We start from the raw sequence: 15,347 nt of genomic DNA, 5'->3' as shown, positions 1-15,347 counted from the left end.
GCGGCTACCAATGCTTTTGCTAACCTTTCCTGCCAACACCTAGATATACGGGGATGTTGTGAACACCGGTACGCATCAGTAGCTTCCGGGCATATGGAGTTCTCAACACTTACATTTCCCCCATTACTCGAATATGTGCACCTCTCTCGAATCGTCTAGCCAGCAGGTACTCACATTTTCGTGGAAATGTTGCTTTGTTCATAGCTAATGGAAGCGCCTTGGAATAGAATGGGATCGCTTGCACAGGAGAATCAGATCATTGTCACGGAAGCAACGCAACAGAAGGCACACCAATGTGAGTCAAGATGTTTGCAATATATAACAGTTCATGTGCTTATGCGGAAAATCTGGCCATACAGACTTTCAAACGGTCTCCCTTGGAACCCGAGCTGTAAAAGGGAAAGGGGTGGTCCCAATCTACTCCATTGGCGACGCCATTGACACCGAGGAAGCTGATGGCCTGTATCGAAAATGGGTGGATGAGCCGAGCCCTTTGAGTTTCGGAGTACGAGCGAATCCAACCACCGTGGGGCCAACATTTGCACAAACCGCAATGTCGACTTATGGTCCGGACGGACTTCCGGAAAAGACGGCTGTTACCCGCCGAAAATCGCAGTTCCGAGCCGCGGAGCCACCGACAGCGCGGCTAATGGAGAGTGCCGTAGGGAACTCTATAACGCATTTGGATCGTGTGCGGAGCATCCCTGCAATCTCCGGAAAGCACATCGACCAATACGTGAGCGCCACAGCGCTCAATACGCTCGGTATCGGGGAGCAAAAAGCTGGTGTAGGCATGGGTGTCAACCTTCTCAAATACCTGAGCGGTTCGGCTGCCGTACCGTTATCGGGTCTTGGAGCGATGGACACACAAATGCCCGCCAAGCGGGCCATTGATGTTGCAGCTATGGGAAGCCCACTCACGATACAGAACACCGTAAAGGCAGGCGTGACGCACGTCGATAGGGAGTTCATCTCCTATGGCGGGGTGCCGGCCACATCTTCTGCCGCCCAGGGGGGAGCGTCTGCGATCAACATAGGTGACCCCAAAACATGGGCGCAACCTGGGGATAGCGGTAATAGCGCCGCAGCACTGCAACGGCACCAGCGAGGGGATGGATCAATGAAAGATCCAGATGCCAAAGAAGTTCTGTTAGATGTGGTCAAACGAATGGGTTTACAAATTGACATCGACGCCGCCGCCGGAACGAGTTATTTGAAGGTGCTGACTGCGGAGATCGAGCCGTTCTGGGTGCGTTTTCGCCATGCGGTCATCGAAAGGAGGTATCGAGGTGACTTCACCGCGGCAACAAATGGAGCGTTCACAAAAGCCGGCGCAATTGCGCTGCTCGGAGAAATACTGTTCTACTTCCTCGGAATATACCATGTCGTTGCCAGAGGGGGCGATCTGTTGGATGACAAAGACGCATACTATTTACTTTTAGGCTGTGGAATGGCGAGCGTTGGACTTCAGCTTCTTGTTACCGGAGTAAGCCTGTTCGCCGCATCGGACGATAGCCCACCATCGCGAGCATACGGGCCGCGCCGCATACTGTTCGTAATCGCTGTAACGACATTCTTTCTCACATGTCTGTGCGTCACATTACCATGGACGCAGCTGTACCGATACCCCTTCCTTTGCGGCTGCGTTATTCCCCAGCTTGCAATCTTCTTCTGTATGCGCATCGAAGGAGTGGTATACACCTCGAGACTCTTCGCCGCTGTTATTGGTGGATCAACTCTTGTGATCGTCCAGCTTGTGCTGAACGACGCACAATGGCAGGAATCCTTGTGTGTATTACTCAGCTCGAGCATCTGGATAGTAGTTTTCTACTTGCTGGAAAAACGAGCTCGCCTGGATTATCTACTCGATCTCATTCTGGAAACCCAATCGGAGATTGTGCTCCAAGAAATCGATAAAAGCGCTGGAGTTCTGCACAGCATCTTACCGCAGGCTGTTATCATGAAGCTTCTGGAGGATCCAACCACCATCGCATATGAGGAGCTAGAACTTGTCACCGTCTTACATATGGACATTGCGGGGTATGTTATGCAGTATTTCCTTTGGATGAGGAGCAGTGCTGACGCGCCAGGTACGAGGATAGGTTTACCTCAATGTCGAGCAATTTGGAGCCGCTTACCATCGTGAAAGTGCTGAACACACTATTCACATTCTTTGACCATTTAACTGAGGAATACCAAGTCGAAAAGGTGGGTCCCATGCTTGGCCGAACTGAGGAACCAACCAGAGACTTATACACTGCACTTCCACCATTCCCACAGATCACAACTATCGGTGATGCATACGTCGCATGCTCAACTCTGACAAACAGCGCAGATCCCAAGATAGGAGCGCTGTCGATCTGTTTGGTTGCGCTCCAAATGCAAGCATATCTGGACAATCAGCTTAACCAGAGCCAGATAGTATTGCAGCTGATCAAACAGCCACTGAAGATGAGGATCGGAATACATACAGGTACGGACAAGGAGTGCCTGAATGTATATCGCCTCAAGCGGCTAACTCTTTTGATGTCAGGTCCGGCGCATGGGGCTATTATGGGTGGCCCTAAAAACTTTCGCTACGATGTCATGGGAGATACAGGTAATTACACAGAGTCCGTCTACCGATGGAAACGGGTGATCGCTTAGGGGTGATATCTCACGATGTTCATTATCATCCATTGTCGATTGTCGGTCTCTTCTCAAAGTGATACTGGCGGAGAAGGTAAACATCGGCGCGAGTGCTAATATTCTTCAACTCACATTCCCTAATCATTTGCTTCTTCTAGACACAAGAGCGATGTCCAGTGGGAGAAGTGAGCATCACCAACGTGACGTACACGTGCGTGAAGGATTATCATGGATTCCGCTTTATACCCCAAAAGCAAATGAGTCTGCCACCATCGCTGCGAAGTTATGTGCTCCAGGCGGCTGATGAGCGTATCGTCAGCGGCGCAAACGATTTCGATTACGAGCAGCCAAATGCCGGTACCAGCGGTGGGCTTACGAGCGGAGGTGGGGCGTCATCCGGGACATCCAGTGCCGTAAACGGGTACACCTCTCGGAGCAGGTCAGCCACGACGACGCGGCGTCATGGCCTTGCCACCACAGCTGCGAATCAACGGCTCTCTGCGACGGAACGACCGAAAACTGGCATTGGCAGTGATGAAGCGCGGATCGGTAATGGTATCGGCGATAGTGTCGTCAACTCGAAGCAAACGGACGCACCAATAAGTGGCCACAAGTTGCTCGGTACAAATAATACAGGCAAACGTGGCGGTGCCACTCTTGCCAAAATCTATCCGACATTTGAGCAGGGCGAGGATGAAAATTAAAAACCCCAATTCCCAAACACGCAAGTGTTCATGCGCTTATAATAGCATGGCCTCAACGAAGACCATATTGTACATATCCAGCGATTCGCCCAAGTTCCGGCATCTTGCCTGAAATTGTATATACCATCTTCTTCCTGAGGCATACCATACCATATGACCCGCGCTGTATATTGGGTAATAGATGTCGCTTAGGTGTTCCTCCTATCCAGTCACACATCCGGCCACACGCGCGCATATGGGCCTCACATGCAGCGAGACGGGTAACAGTGGAAGTACGACAGGGCCAGGATGCGAAACCCGTAGAAGAGCCGGAAGTGTATTGGACGGGCACCATCAGAACTCCGAAGAACGTTCCACTCAGTTGCGAGGAAGCTAGGTTTGAACGTTTTGGATTAAAGTTTTACAAAGACCCAACGGCGCATACGGACCTCGAATACAACGTAACAATTATAGGGGAGGGGTTATAGGGGATAAGTCAAAGCATTCCAATTGGATACAAGGGTGGAAGGGTGAACAAATATAGCTTGTAAGGACCCAGGCAGTGTAAATGATGGGGACAGACCGAATGAAACCATGACAATTCAGAAAACGATCGATGCATGCTCAAAATATTCCAACCAGACCCGCGACGATACCAGCCGATAGGAGCGCGAAGGAAACAGCCAGGCTGCGTGCCGAAGAAGTCGGAGCTGCAATCGTGGTGCTCACGCTGGTCTTCACGTACGTTGCGTTGGAGACTTTGTTGGCCGAGTCGGTGAGCTGCAGGACGATCGTGTCGTAAACGGGTTGGTCTGCGCGAGCGAACAAGTCACGGCGCCCGCCCGCGCCGGCTGCCGGGCTGCCCGTAGTTGAGCTTGACGTAGAGCTGGAGGTCGCACTTGCGGAGACGGTCACGTTGCTGGTCGCGGTAGTGCCCGCAGAATTGTTGGGGGCTTTGGAGGTGCTAGAAGACACGCTAGCGACCACCGAGGGGGTGCTTTTACTGCCGGCTGAGAACTGGCCGGAGACGCCCCAAGAACCACCGTCCTTGCTGATAGGACCGGAACTGGCTGAGATCGCGCCGTTTGCTGCGACCGTCACGGTAATCGCCTTGCATTCACAGTTGCTGTTGGTGCCTTGGATGTTGTACTTGGAATCCTTGCCAGCGACACCGATTTCCTTGAGACAAGCGTTATCGCAACTGGGGACGGTTGCGGCGCCGTTGAAGCCGCCAACCAGTGTGTATGTGCCTACGTTGAGAACGTCGGCGCCAAGCGAAGAGCCGAGCGTGGACGCCAAGACCGCCGCCGCCAGGATGTTGGCTCGAGAGATTTCGCTGAACATGATGAATCGTTTCGAAGTGGTTTGACGACTTGATAATATGCGTTGATGAACAGCGTGGAGCGTGCAGCGGTGCAAGATTGACCTGAAGTCTCGAGGAAGCGGAGCGTAGTGGTGCAGTTATTGACGGATTCGGAGGAAGTGCGAAAGCGAGAATTGAAGGGGACGACAGTCGAGGCTGCTGTTTTATACTCGTCGCCTGGATGTTGAGCGTTCTATGTGAGACTGTGGCAGAGCCGGGCCAGGAGGGCTCTCGGCGGGCCACGGCACGGGAAATACGCAACTCTCACTAACTGACTCGGGTCCTTCCCAGTTGACAGTTCTCGGCCGCTGTCCGATCATCAGAAGGGTTTAAGGTTGCTTGGCGAATGGTAACTGTGTTGTATAATCCCCTCGGAGCAATTTGAACTTATGGACCATAGAGGGCCCGTCGGGGTGTCATTTGGGCCCGGAAACGAGCGCGTAACGCGCTGTCGATTCTCGTACTCTCTCCAATATTGGAGTCCACAGATCGGAGTTTCGGCTGGCTTTGCTTATGCAACATCCGCGTCCCTTGTTTTCGACAGTACATAAGGCGAAACGGTGTCAGTCCCGAAAACTCTGGGACTCGGTGCCACCAGTCGTCTAGCTAGGCCCATACGTAATTTCCCATACGTTGCCTGTTGGGACCCATATGAGGCGCTGCCCGTCATTAGATCCAATTAAGGCATCGCCTAGGTTTGTTAGAGATCTCACAGCGAGCGAGTGCTCCGGGGTAACGTGCATTTATTGACAGCACATACGCAAGGATACCGCCTTCAACTCTCACTGGCCTGGAGCAGTCGCTTCTCTCGCTGTGCACGCAAGCCTTTGCGGCACCTTGCTTTGCTCGTTCGCCGGACCGGTTTCTGGATACGTTTGGGACACATAAATCGGCGTGTGATTTAAGCCTACCCGTCGCCGGACCTGTGCCATGCCATGACGGCCGTTCATATGCGCTCTTTGCTTGCCGCTATTCATCCAGGTTCGCCAAACGCGAGGTAATAGAACCTTCCTACGCGTTTTTGGCAGGGTCTTTCCCAGGACATCATGTCTGGGGGGGGGGGGGGGATGATTCAGTTGAAAATGTAAGCAACCCGCTGGTGCTAGATGAACCTTACGATAGTCATGTAATCGAAACTGTGTTTGGATGACTACGTCATCGGAGAAAATCAAGAATCGTAGATCAGACCATCATCTAGTTCCTCAGAGACTACACTCCAAATGTGACCAATCGTTGGTGTGGAAAACCATGCCATCATCACCATCCACCAGCCATCCTTTGGGATTACAGTGGGTTTGTGATGCAAATAGATATGGTTATAAAAATACAGTCCTACTCGTACAGAGCCAATCATTTTGTGATTGGTGGCTGGAATATGGGTTGTGCCCGCATCAGAAAAGGAGTGGGAATAGGCCCACCCTGCGGACTTACCGCTACCCTTGAAGCTAGTTACAACCTGAGAGTCCGCTGATGAACAGAATGAGAAATGCCTGCCCAATGTGCCTGTGTAGCCATAGCGGCTCCCTGTTTGTGATCTCGCACGGTTCCCACAAAGTGTCCATTCCACGACTGAGGGCCATCACGCCGAATGTTGTGTGAGACTGTGGTTGCTGTCACGCTGGCATCATGCGGGATGACAGCTTTCAATGCAAAGTCCAACTAGTTTTGATTCAACTCCTTTGCGCTTGTCAGTGCTCAGCCAAGAATGTCTTTCGACATCAAGCTTCACCAAAAATGTGGGCGGTCTATAGACCAGCACGAAACCAGCGATGAAAGAGCCTTGGAAAGCACTGGGATTATCATTGTTGTACAGTTAGGTCGAGCCCCGGCGTAAAGTAAAACGGTGATGGGATCAAGCGGAAGAACGTCGAGCCCCGTAAATCCGACCAACCTCACAAGCTGAGAGCTCATTTCTAAATGCAAGCAGCCATTTCTGTCGCCTTGAGCCAAGAATATTATCAGGAGTTCCGCGGGTTACGGTCTCGGGCAGGAAGCGTTCCCGAACTGTAACGTCAGAGGAAACTTGGACGATAATGGGGTCTTCCGAGAGGGCTGAAAACAGTGTATTCAGGTGAAGAAAAAAGTAGGAAGTCATTTGCAGCGGCCGCTCGACTGACAGCTTTATATATGGGCTGCCAGTGGGGCTTGCGTGGCTTCAAGGAGGCTTGGCGGATGATGTACCTCCCTCAGATTCTGTTGGGGATATCTCACATTCACTTGTATTTCATATTATATTGCAGATATAATCGCGCCGTGTTATGGGACTGGGGCCTAGGTCCCATTAGCAAGCAGTCCTTGACTGAAAATCAAAACTGTAATGCGTCTATGGCCCGTTCCTACCCTTCTGGAGCTGGACTTGGAGCCTTCACCAGCGGACTTAGAGCCTTTACCCGCGGACTTAGAGCCTTCACCGCGGACTTAGAGCCTTCTGGACCAGCCTTCTACTATTAGAGCCGTGGCCAGCCTTGTTACTACCCGTAGCTGCAGAGGTCTTCTTCACTGGTTCTTCCACACCCTCTCACCGCCGTTGCCACCATTGCCATCGCCATTGCCACCGCCATTGCCACCGCCATTGCCGTGGCCAGCCTTGTTACTACCCATAGCTGCCGTGGGATTCCGTGCGGATGAAGTTGAACATACCCTGATTGCCAGACCAGACAGGGAAATGGGAATCCCAATCGTCTTGTAATGCGGCTGATCTGCGGTCCTTTGACACCAGAAAGAAGTGTAAACGATTCAAGGCGGCGATGCCTGAACGAGAAGACCCGAGTGCAGGGGTTGTAACTTATCAGAAGTTCACTCGCTTATTTCGAAAAAAGGTGTATGGGAAGTGTTACATAGCGTACGCTATGGACATAGAAGCTGCAGTGAATGCGTCACCAGCTTATGTCCCCGCAGATGAGCGCAATCGCGCCGAACCAGAGCCAGAGGTTCAGATGTGCGAAGCTACAGGACAGAAGGTTGACTTGGGCGTGCCATTGGATCACCTTCTATATCCAACGTTAGAGAAGCACGTGGATGGTTTGTTTGTCGAGCACGCAGAGTTGCCGTCCAATAGAGGAGAGGATGATTTCCATATCAAGCTGGAGCCTGGTACGAAACCAGTCTTTAATCCTTTACGGCATATGAGCGAAGCCGAACTCAAAGAGCTGAATGAGAAGGTTACTCTCATGCTCGAGTGTTGTTGGGTTCAACACGCAGAGCCCGTGGGGCATGGCAGTGTTTGTCGGGGATATCTCATTTCACTTGTATTTCATATTATATCTCTTTACTTCTACTTGATCCGAGACCAGGGCTGGCCACCCGAGCTCTCGGTGAACTTAGCAGTAGTCGGCAGAGGAAGCAGATGACTGAGCGAACTCTATGTAGTGTGCAATGCTGTACTGTGAAGTATGTATTGTCTTATATAGAAAAGTCTTAAGTGTAAAGAGGACGCGAGGTCCGAAGGGAAGGAAAGAGTGAAGTCCCGTACGCGGAAGCGTGGCGTAAGTGGGAGGGGAGTCACGTGAGGAAATAAACTACGGGAACCCTAACCGGGGACTCGGGAGGATGATACCTCCAACACCCCCACTCAAACTCACGAGTCTATCTAAGTGAAAGATAAATCTAAACAATGAGTACAATGGTGTGGCCGTACGCGAAAAGCGGGCGGTCGGGGGGATGAATAGCTATGACTAAAAATGAAAGAAATGAAAGAGTAAAATGAAAGAAGAGGGAAACGCCGCGAGTATAAAACAAGAGACAGCTGTCAGTTGCCCCAGAGAGGTAGGACCAACGTTCCCCATACTCAACTACCGTATCCCAGACTACCACACGATACGCGAGACAATGGCAAACGGAGGCAAGAACGGCGGGAGTGGCAAGAAGAGTGGCGACGGCAAGAAGAAGCAAACGGCCCGTAAGACGGGAGCGCCCGCAGCCCCTCCAGCTGCACCTCCTCCGGGACCCTCACGTCCGACTACACGCTCTACGCGCGCATCGTCCGCAGCGTCCGCAAGCGACTCTTCGATGTTGAAAGCCCGAGTTAGAGAAGCTCTTTGATTGGCAACGGAGGTATCGACGTTGAGGTACCGCAAGGATAACCATGAGAACCTTGCGAAGCACCTGGCGTTTACAAAGGCGAAGCTGGATCGATCGAAGCAAAAGAAGGGGTTGTTCGAAGCATTGATGGAGGAGGTGTTGGGGATATCTCATCTTCACTTGTATTTCATATTATATCTCTTTACTTCTACTGGATCCGAGACCCGGGCTGGCCACCCGAGCTCTCGGTGAACTTAGCAGTAGTCGGCAGAGGAAGCAGATGACTGAGCGAACTCTATGTAGTGTGCAATGCTGTACTGTGAAGTATGTATTGTCTTATATAGAAAAGTCTTAAGTGTAAAGAGGACGCGAGGTCCGAAGGGAAGGAAAGAGTGAAGTCCCGTACGCGGAAGCGTGGCGTAAGTGGGAGGGGAGTCACGTGAGGAAATAAACTACGGGAACCCTAACCGGGGACTCGGGAGGATGATACCTCCAACACCCCCACTCAAACTCACGAGTCTATCTAAGTGAAAGATAAATCTAAACAATGAGTACAATGGTGCGGCCGTACGCGAAAAGCGGGCGGTCGGGGGGATGAATAGCTATGACTAAAAATGAAAGAAATGAAAGAGTAAAATGAAAGAAGAGGGAAACGCCGCGAGTATAAAACAAGAGACAGCTGTCAGTTGCCCCAGAGAGGTAGGACCAACGTTCCCCATACTCAACTACCGTATCCCAGACTACCACACGATACGCGAGACAATGGCAAACGGAGGCAAGAACGGCGGGAGTGGCAAGAAGAGTGGCGACGGCAAGAAGAAGCAAACGGCCCGTAAGACGGGAGCGCCCGCAGCCCCTCCAGCTGCACCTCCTCCGGGACCCTCACGTCCGACTACGCGCTCTACGCGCGCATCGTCCGCAGCGTCCGCAAGCGACTCTTCGATGTTGAAAGCCCAAGTTAGAGAAGCTCTTTGATTGGCAACGGAGGTATCGACGTTGAGGTACTGCAAGGATAACCATGAGAACCTTGCGAAGCACCTGGCGTTTACGAAGGCGAAGCTGGATCGATCGAAGCAAAAGAAGGGGTTGTTCGAAGCATTGATGGAGGAGGTGTTGGGGATATCTCATCTTCACTTGTATTTCATATTATATCTCTTTACTTCTACTGGATCCGAGACCCGGGCTGGCCACCCGAGCTCTCGGTGATACGTTACATAAGGCGCCAAGCCTCACTGAAGCCACGCAAGCCCCACTGGCAGCCCATATATAAAGCTGTCAGTCGAGCGGCCGCTGCCAAGAGCTCCTTGCTTTTTTCTTCACTACAATACACTGCTCTCAGCCCTCTCAGAAGGGCCCAGAATCGTCTACGTTTCCTCTGACGTTACAGGAGGCAGACTACCTTGGATGTAAGGCAGTCTCGGGGTCGCAATATAAGGCAAAAGGCGGCATATCGAAAGAAAAGATGAAAGAGACGAAGCGCCGCAGTGATGCGGCCAAGAGACGGGAGGGAGACAAGATGATGAAGCGACTCCAGTACTTGCGAAAGCACATGGATGATTCGTCTTTGAGTGAGGATGGAGACCGTGACGGAGGAGGCGGGGGAGGTGGTCCAGGGGGTCCACCTGGTGGAGGCGGAGCCGGAGCCGGTGGAGCCCCCGGTGCCGGGGCAGCGGCGGCTATCACGGTGGCGGGGTAAGGTGCTGAAGTTGTATATAGTGCCCAGAAGCCGTCCCGGTATGGGTGTTCCGTATGTCTCATTCGGACGTAGTCGTCGCCGGCTGTCTATTGCTATCGACACGTCCTCCTTGAATTGCTTGAATAAATTTTGTATGTGTCTTGGGAGGAAAGGGCTTTGTGAAGTATACAGCCAGCTGTTCCTGCGTCGCGGTGTCGAGGAGTACGCCGTCTTTCTTTGCCACGCCGTCACGTAGCTTGTGGTAGCGTATGTCGATGTCTTTGGAGCGTTGAGTAATAGCCGTGGAGTTGAGAATCTCGCGGGCGCTCTGAATGCCGATGTGGAGTGGCGTAGGGTTCTTGATGTTGCCGTATTCGTCGCCGAAGACCTCCGCGATGATTGAGCGGAGCCAGATGACCTTGTTGTAACTGAGGGATGCGGCAATATACTCAGCTTCTGTGGAGCTGAGAGCTACGCACTTCTGCTTGGTGCTTTTCCAGTAGATAAGCTGGCCGTTGAAGAAGCTGGCGTTGCCCGCGGTAGACTTGCGGTCGTTGACATCGTCTGCGTAGGATGCGTCTGTATAGACGCGAAGTCCAGCTTGATCTGAATGACCGGACTTGTAGGTAAGCTTGAAGGTGCGGGTACCTTTAAGGTAGCGCATGATGCAAAGTACATCATTCCAGTCGGCTTGGGTTGGAGCTGAGACTTGACGTGCGACGAAGCTGACGGCAGTTGAAATATGTCAAGGGAATCGTCCCAATCGCTCGGAACGCCCCGGAGAGGTGGTACAGTCACAGAAAGAAGAGAAAAATGTTTTTGGGGAAGGTAGGAATCAAACCCACGCCACCTGGGTGAGAGCCAGGTGTCTTAACCACTAAGCCAAATTGTGTGTGTTCCCGTTACACCTCCCCTTGAGTGTACCAGCCTCTCGGATATATGTACCAGTGTATCGGTATCATGGACCAGTGGATCGGTCCTATTTTAGTTGGAGTACCAGCCCGGGTCTCTGGTCCGCTGTGGGGTACCTAGGACCGGGTCGTTGGTATCGCAGTATATGTATGGTCCCGAGAAGGACTTGTGGTGCTACCATGTCAAGGGAATCGGCCCGACACATTTTGGCTTAGTGGTTAAGGCACCTGGCTCTCACCCAGGTGGCGTGGGTTCCATTCCTACCTTCCCCAAAAACATTCTTCTCTTCTTTCTGTGACTGTACCACCTCTCCGGGGCGTTCTGAGCGATCGGGACGATTCCCTTGACATGGTAGCACCACCAAGTTTCGATCTTGGGGCCTCAGGGTTATGAGCCCCGGAGAGGTGGTAGTACGCGTTGCCTTCGCGCATTCCCATCGCGAGTAAATGTCGGTCGGTGTTGAACGTAACGACGTCGGTGGGGTGAAAGGAGACGGTAACGCCGTTATCAATGCATTTAGCAACAGATATAAGCGGCTGGGCAAGACTGGGAACCAATAGAACGTCGCAAAGAGCGAGAACTTCGCCGCCGGACGTAGGTTGGATAAGTACGGTACCCTTCTTTTGAGAGGTAATGGTAGTCGAATCCGCGAGTCCAATAAGGCGTTGGTAGCCTTGAATAGAAGATGGATCTAGATCCTTGATATAGGCGGTCATATGATCCGTACAACCGGAATCCACGTTCGCCTTGAAGAGGCAGACGTCGTGGTTGGCTGGTTGAACTTGAACATGCATGGCATAAGCCATGGAGGCTGCAGCGGGTGCCTTGTTTTTCGCGTTCTTGTCCATGATATCCTTGACAGCTTTGTAAGTAAAGCAGTTTTCCGACTTGTGGCCGTCCCTATTGCAGTATTTGCATTGGGGAGGCTTCTTGGTTGCGTCAGAAGATGAGGATTGGGTAGAGGGGGTGCCTCTGGAGCCGCCAGTCTTGGATTTGTTCTTCTTCTTCTGAGGTAGAGTGGAAGTAACGTGGGCAGCGGATGCCCCCGACTGAGGCATACTCGGGGTCTTCTCGTTGTGCTCGGCGGCTATACGAATCGCGGCTTCTTGAGAAGGACTAAGTCTATCATCGTACTGAGCCTGAGCAGTGATCAGGGTACTAAGATTCTTAGGAAGGGCTTGAAGGAAATCGGCACAGAGCACGTATTCCGGGAGCCTGGGGAGTTATCCAGCCAAAAGGTTGAACTGGGCGACAAATTCGGTTAAACCTTGATGGTTAATTGACTTGGGCTTCAGAGCGCGCAGTCTGTGAAGAACTTGCGGCAGATGATTCCGGGGAATGAAGCGCCTCAACATTGCGGAGCGTAATCCGAGTCGCGGGGGCAGTCCATAGACGTCTTGAATATTGTGCCAGGAAATTATGGAGAAGCGCTCGTTTTCAGGAAGGCTTTTCCACCACTGGAGAGCTGGTCCAGTGAGCGCGTTGACGACGAAGTCTACGCATTCGGAAGGCGAAATCATCTCGTACTTCATAATTACGTCGATGTGATCAAGGAACCCTTGAAGCTTGGTAACATTGGGATCGCCGTTGTAGAGCCGAGTTTACTAAGGGTAGTGATGATGAAGACTTTGGAAGCTGATTTGCCGGCCGTAGGGGGTGTTACGGGAGTAACAGATCTCACAGATGCACTTTCATGAGGAATTTCATTGAAAGGAGGGCTTTGAGAACGAGGTTGAAAGTAAGGATGCCGTTCCGGGGCTTTATAAGCGTACGGGACGGAGTAGGCCATAGCGCGCTGAGGAGGCGCATGGGGTGCCGGCGACACAGAAGTCATATATGGCACATTTGCCTGGATAGGGCTAGTCCAATAATGAGTGCGAGTGCTGTTCACTGGCGACTGAGCGAGCGTGCAATAATGCTAGGTCCGTTGCCAGAGGCTAGCTCTGTCTCCGCTCGATGTATTGAAAGAATTCTAGAGTTTCTACCTCCCGGGGCGCCGCCCGAAGGCTTTTCTTCCCTTCGGGAGTCACCCCAGAGCGTAGAACCCCAATATAATCTATGCTACACGTGATCTCATGCCCTACGCGCTTCCCCGCACTAAGGTGACACCTGCAGCACCTCATTACACCCCCCTTAGAGCCAAGTGTCACTCCGACACCGACCGTACCTGCCAGTCGCTCCCCGCTGTTACTTGATGTGGAGCTGACACAGGTGTCGGCCATGAGGAGTGCGCATGGCTCTACTGGAGCGGCTGGCATCACCGGTGGCCACCACGATGGCAATCAAATCTACGCCGATATGAGGTAAAGATGATTCGGCCGCAGCTGGTCGTGGGGCGCTATGGTCCTTGTCCCTGCGGCATATAAAAGGAAGGCAGTAGTCTCCTCGGCACCTTCCCGCCAGTCCCCGGACTTACATTTCTTGCTCCCAATCTCGTAACCTCTCCGCGTCGCCGTTCCCCTCTTCACTATGGCCAGCGTAGTTCCTCCTGCCAAGCCCACTGCCGCCGGCCCGTCATCGGGCAAGAAGAAAGTAGGCAAGGGCCCCACCACAGGGGACAGCCTGAAGAAGGCTCTCAAGCGACAGCGAGTGGTGAGTTCACGGAGGTTGCCCAATTGACCGAACTTACGTGGTTTGACCAATTCTATCTCAGGACACCCCCGAGGAGCACTCGGACAGTACCCCGGAGCCCCCGGCTCCACCGGCCCGGCCTACGTGTTGGAACTGCAACACGTACCGCCCCCGTAAGATGTTCCTCTCGGCGTGCCAGCACGTTATATGCCGGCCCTGCATCCTCCTGCTCTGTGATGACACTGTAAGGAACCGCATGTCATGGGTGGTTCCCGTGGGGTGACTGACAGCTCACGTCTCTTCCCGACAGACCGACACGCCCATCGTGTTATGGACGACGCGTCCATACCATGCGCTTACCTCATGACAGCATCCCAACAGTCAGTCAATGTCAATTCCCTGTCAAAACCTGACATCTGCCAAACCTCGCAGCCGCACGCAGCCGCGCTACCCCACACCTGCCACTGCCTTCATTTCTCCACGCAGCCACACGTCGCCACACCTCCCAATACTTGGCGCTTACAAACCCTTCTTCATACTTCCCCACGTACCCGCCCACAGCCTCAGCGTAGCCACCCCATCCCCAGTCTTCTGTTTCTATGCTTCCCCCACCCTTGGCGCTTCTCTTGGCTTCCCTCTCATTCCGTACCCTTCTGCTTCCCCACGCTTCCCCAGCCTTCCCAGAAAAGCATAAATAGCCGCCTCCCCTGGGCTCCCCACTTCCTGATCCCCCAGCAGATCAACACCAGTTCTTCCTAGTCTTGTTCTAGTTCTCGTTTCGGTCTGAATACCATTACCTGTCAACAACCTGCACCACAAGTCGCCTCTATTTCCGTCGGCTCCGCCCATTCTTAACAGTTTGATCTGCTCAACAACCCCCAGCCGCTGTGCCTCCACGCCAAATCACCATGTCCGACGCCCTTCCCCTCACGGCCGAAGCCTGGCAAGCCATGTGCAATGCGATTGACGAACTTCGAGCACAGAATACCACCCTACAAGCCGAACTAGCGCAAACCCAGACCACTGCCCCTGCCACCCACGCCCCCGAACCCAAAATCAGTCTCCCAGACAAATTTGATGGCACCCGAAGCAAATTCCGTGGGTTCCTCAACCAGATCCGGCTCATGTTTGCCCTCCAACCCAGGCGCTACCCCAACAATCAGACCAAGATACGAACTATTGGCACCTACCTCACTGGCACCGCCCAGGCCTGGCTGGCGCCCCTTGTCGAACAAGACCATCATTCCCTTACGAACCTGGATGATTTCATCCAGCAAATGCAAGCAGTCTTTGGAGACAGCGACAGGATCCGCACGTCCGAAAACAAGCTCCAGAACCTTCGACAAACCCATGCAGCAACAGAGTATGTAGCTGAATTCCGACAGCTGCAATGCGATGTGTCGTGGAATGACCAGGCATTGATTGCCACCTTCCGTCGCGGCCTCAAAGAAGACGTCAAGGACTTAATGCTCACGATGCCCCCTACCGCCTCAAT

At 52.8% G+C, this 15,347-nt stretch overlaps 2 protein-coding genes and 2 pseudogenes across 4 annotated transcripts; 2 read left to right on the top strand and 2 right to left on the bottom strand.

Annotated features, from left to right (window-relative positions):
• The first annotated feature begins 16 nt into the window (after positions 1-16).
• Positions 17-3,541, top strand: EV422DRAFT_525162 (uncharacterized protein). Its single transcript, XM_053070032.1, has 9 exons — positions 17-37; positions 112-166; positions 228-295; positions 360-2,040; positions 2,103-2,208; positions 2,281-2,473; positions 2,534-2,599; positions 2,706-2,722; positions 2,787-3,541. The coding sequence occupies exons 3-9, from the start codon at positions 229-231 to the stop codon at positions 3,330-3,332; spliced, it is 2,676 nt and encodes an 891-aa protein (XP_052926378.1). The 5' UTR covers positions 17-37; positions 112-166; position 228; the 3' UTR covers positions 3,333-3,541.
• Positions 3,542-3,705: 164 nt separating this feature from the next.
• Positions 3,706-5,103, bottom strand: EV422DRAFT_525159 (uncharacterized protein). The gene has a single exon (XM_053070031.1). The coding sequence runs from the start codon at positions 4,653-4,655 to the stop codon at positions 3,936-3,938; it is 720 nt and encodes a 239-aa protein (XP_052926377.1). The 5' UTR covers positions 4,656-5,103; the 3' UTR covers positions 3,706-3,935.
• A 6,083-nt stretch (positions 5,104-11,186) lies between these two features.
• EV422DRAFT_t63 lies at positions 11,187-11,256 on the bottom strand (annotated as a pseudogene). The gene has a single exon. The product of its transcript is annotated as a tRNA-OTHER (tRNA).
• A 229-nt stretch (positions 11,257-11,485) lies between these two features.
• Positions 11,486-11,557, top strand: EV422DRAFT_t67 (annotated as a pseudogene). Its single transcript has one exon. The product of its transcript is annotated as a tRNA-OTHER (tRNA).
• Positions 11,558-15,347: the final 3,790 nt, after the last annotated feature.

This window comes from Fimicolochytrium jonesii (assembly GCF_025526975.1).
Source record: "Fimicolochytrium jonesii strain JEL569 chromosome Unknown EV422scaffold_8, whole genome shotgun sequence".
NCBI classification, from domain to species: Eukaryota; Fungi; Chytridiomycota; class Chytridiomycetes; order Spizellomycetales; family Powellomycetaceae; genus Fimicolochytrium; species Fimicolochytrium jonesii.
The sequence above is the reverse complement of the archived record's forward strand: the minus strand, read 5'-3'. Positions and strand labels throughout refer to the sequence as shown.

What these genes read in the sequence shown, in the direction of transcription:
- EV422DRAFT_525159 (XM_053070031.1), bottom strand. Translation starts at nt 4,655, where the DNA reads ATGTTCAGCGAAATCTCTCGAGCCAACATCCTGGCGGCGGCGGTCTTG.
- EV422DRAFT_525162 (XM_053070032.1), top strand. Translation starts at nt 229, where the DNA reads ATGGGATCGCTTGCACAGGAGAATCAGATCATTGTCACGGAAGCAACG. An exon ending in GCAACAGAAGGCACACCAAT is followed by an intron (nt 296 to 359) that starts GTGAGTCAAGAT and finishes CTGGCCATACAG; the next exon opens with ACTTTCAAACGGTCTCCCTT. An exon ending in TTACATATGGACATTGCGGG is followed by an intron (nt 2,041 to 2,102) that starts GTATGTTATGCA and finishes GTACGAGGATAG; the next exon opens with GTTTACCTCAATGTCGAGCA.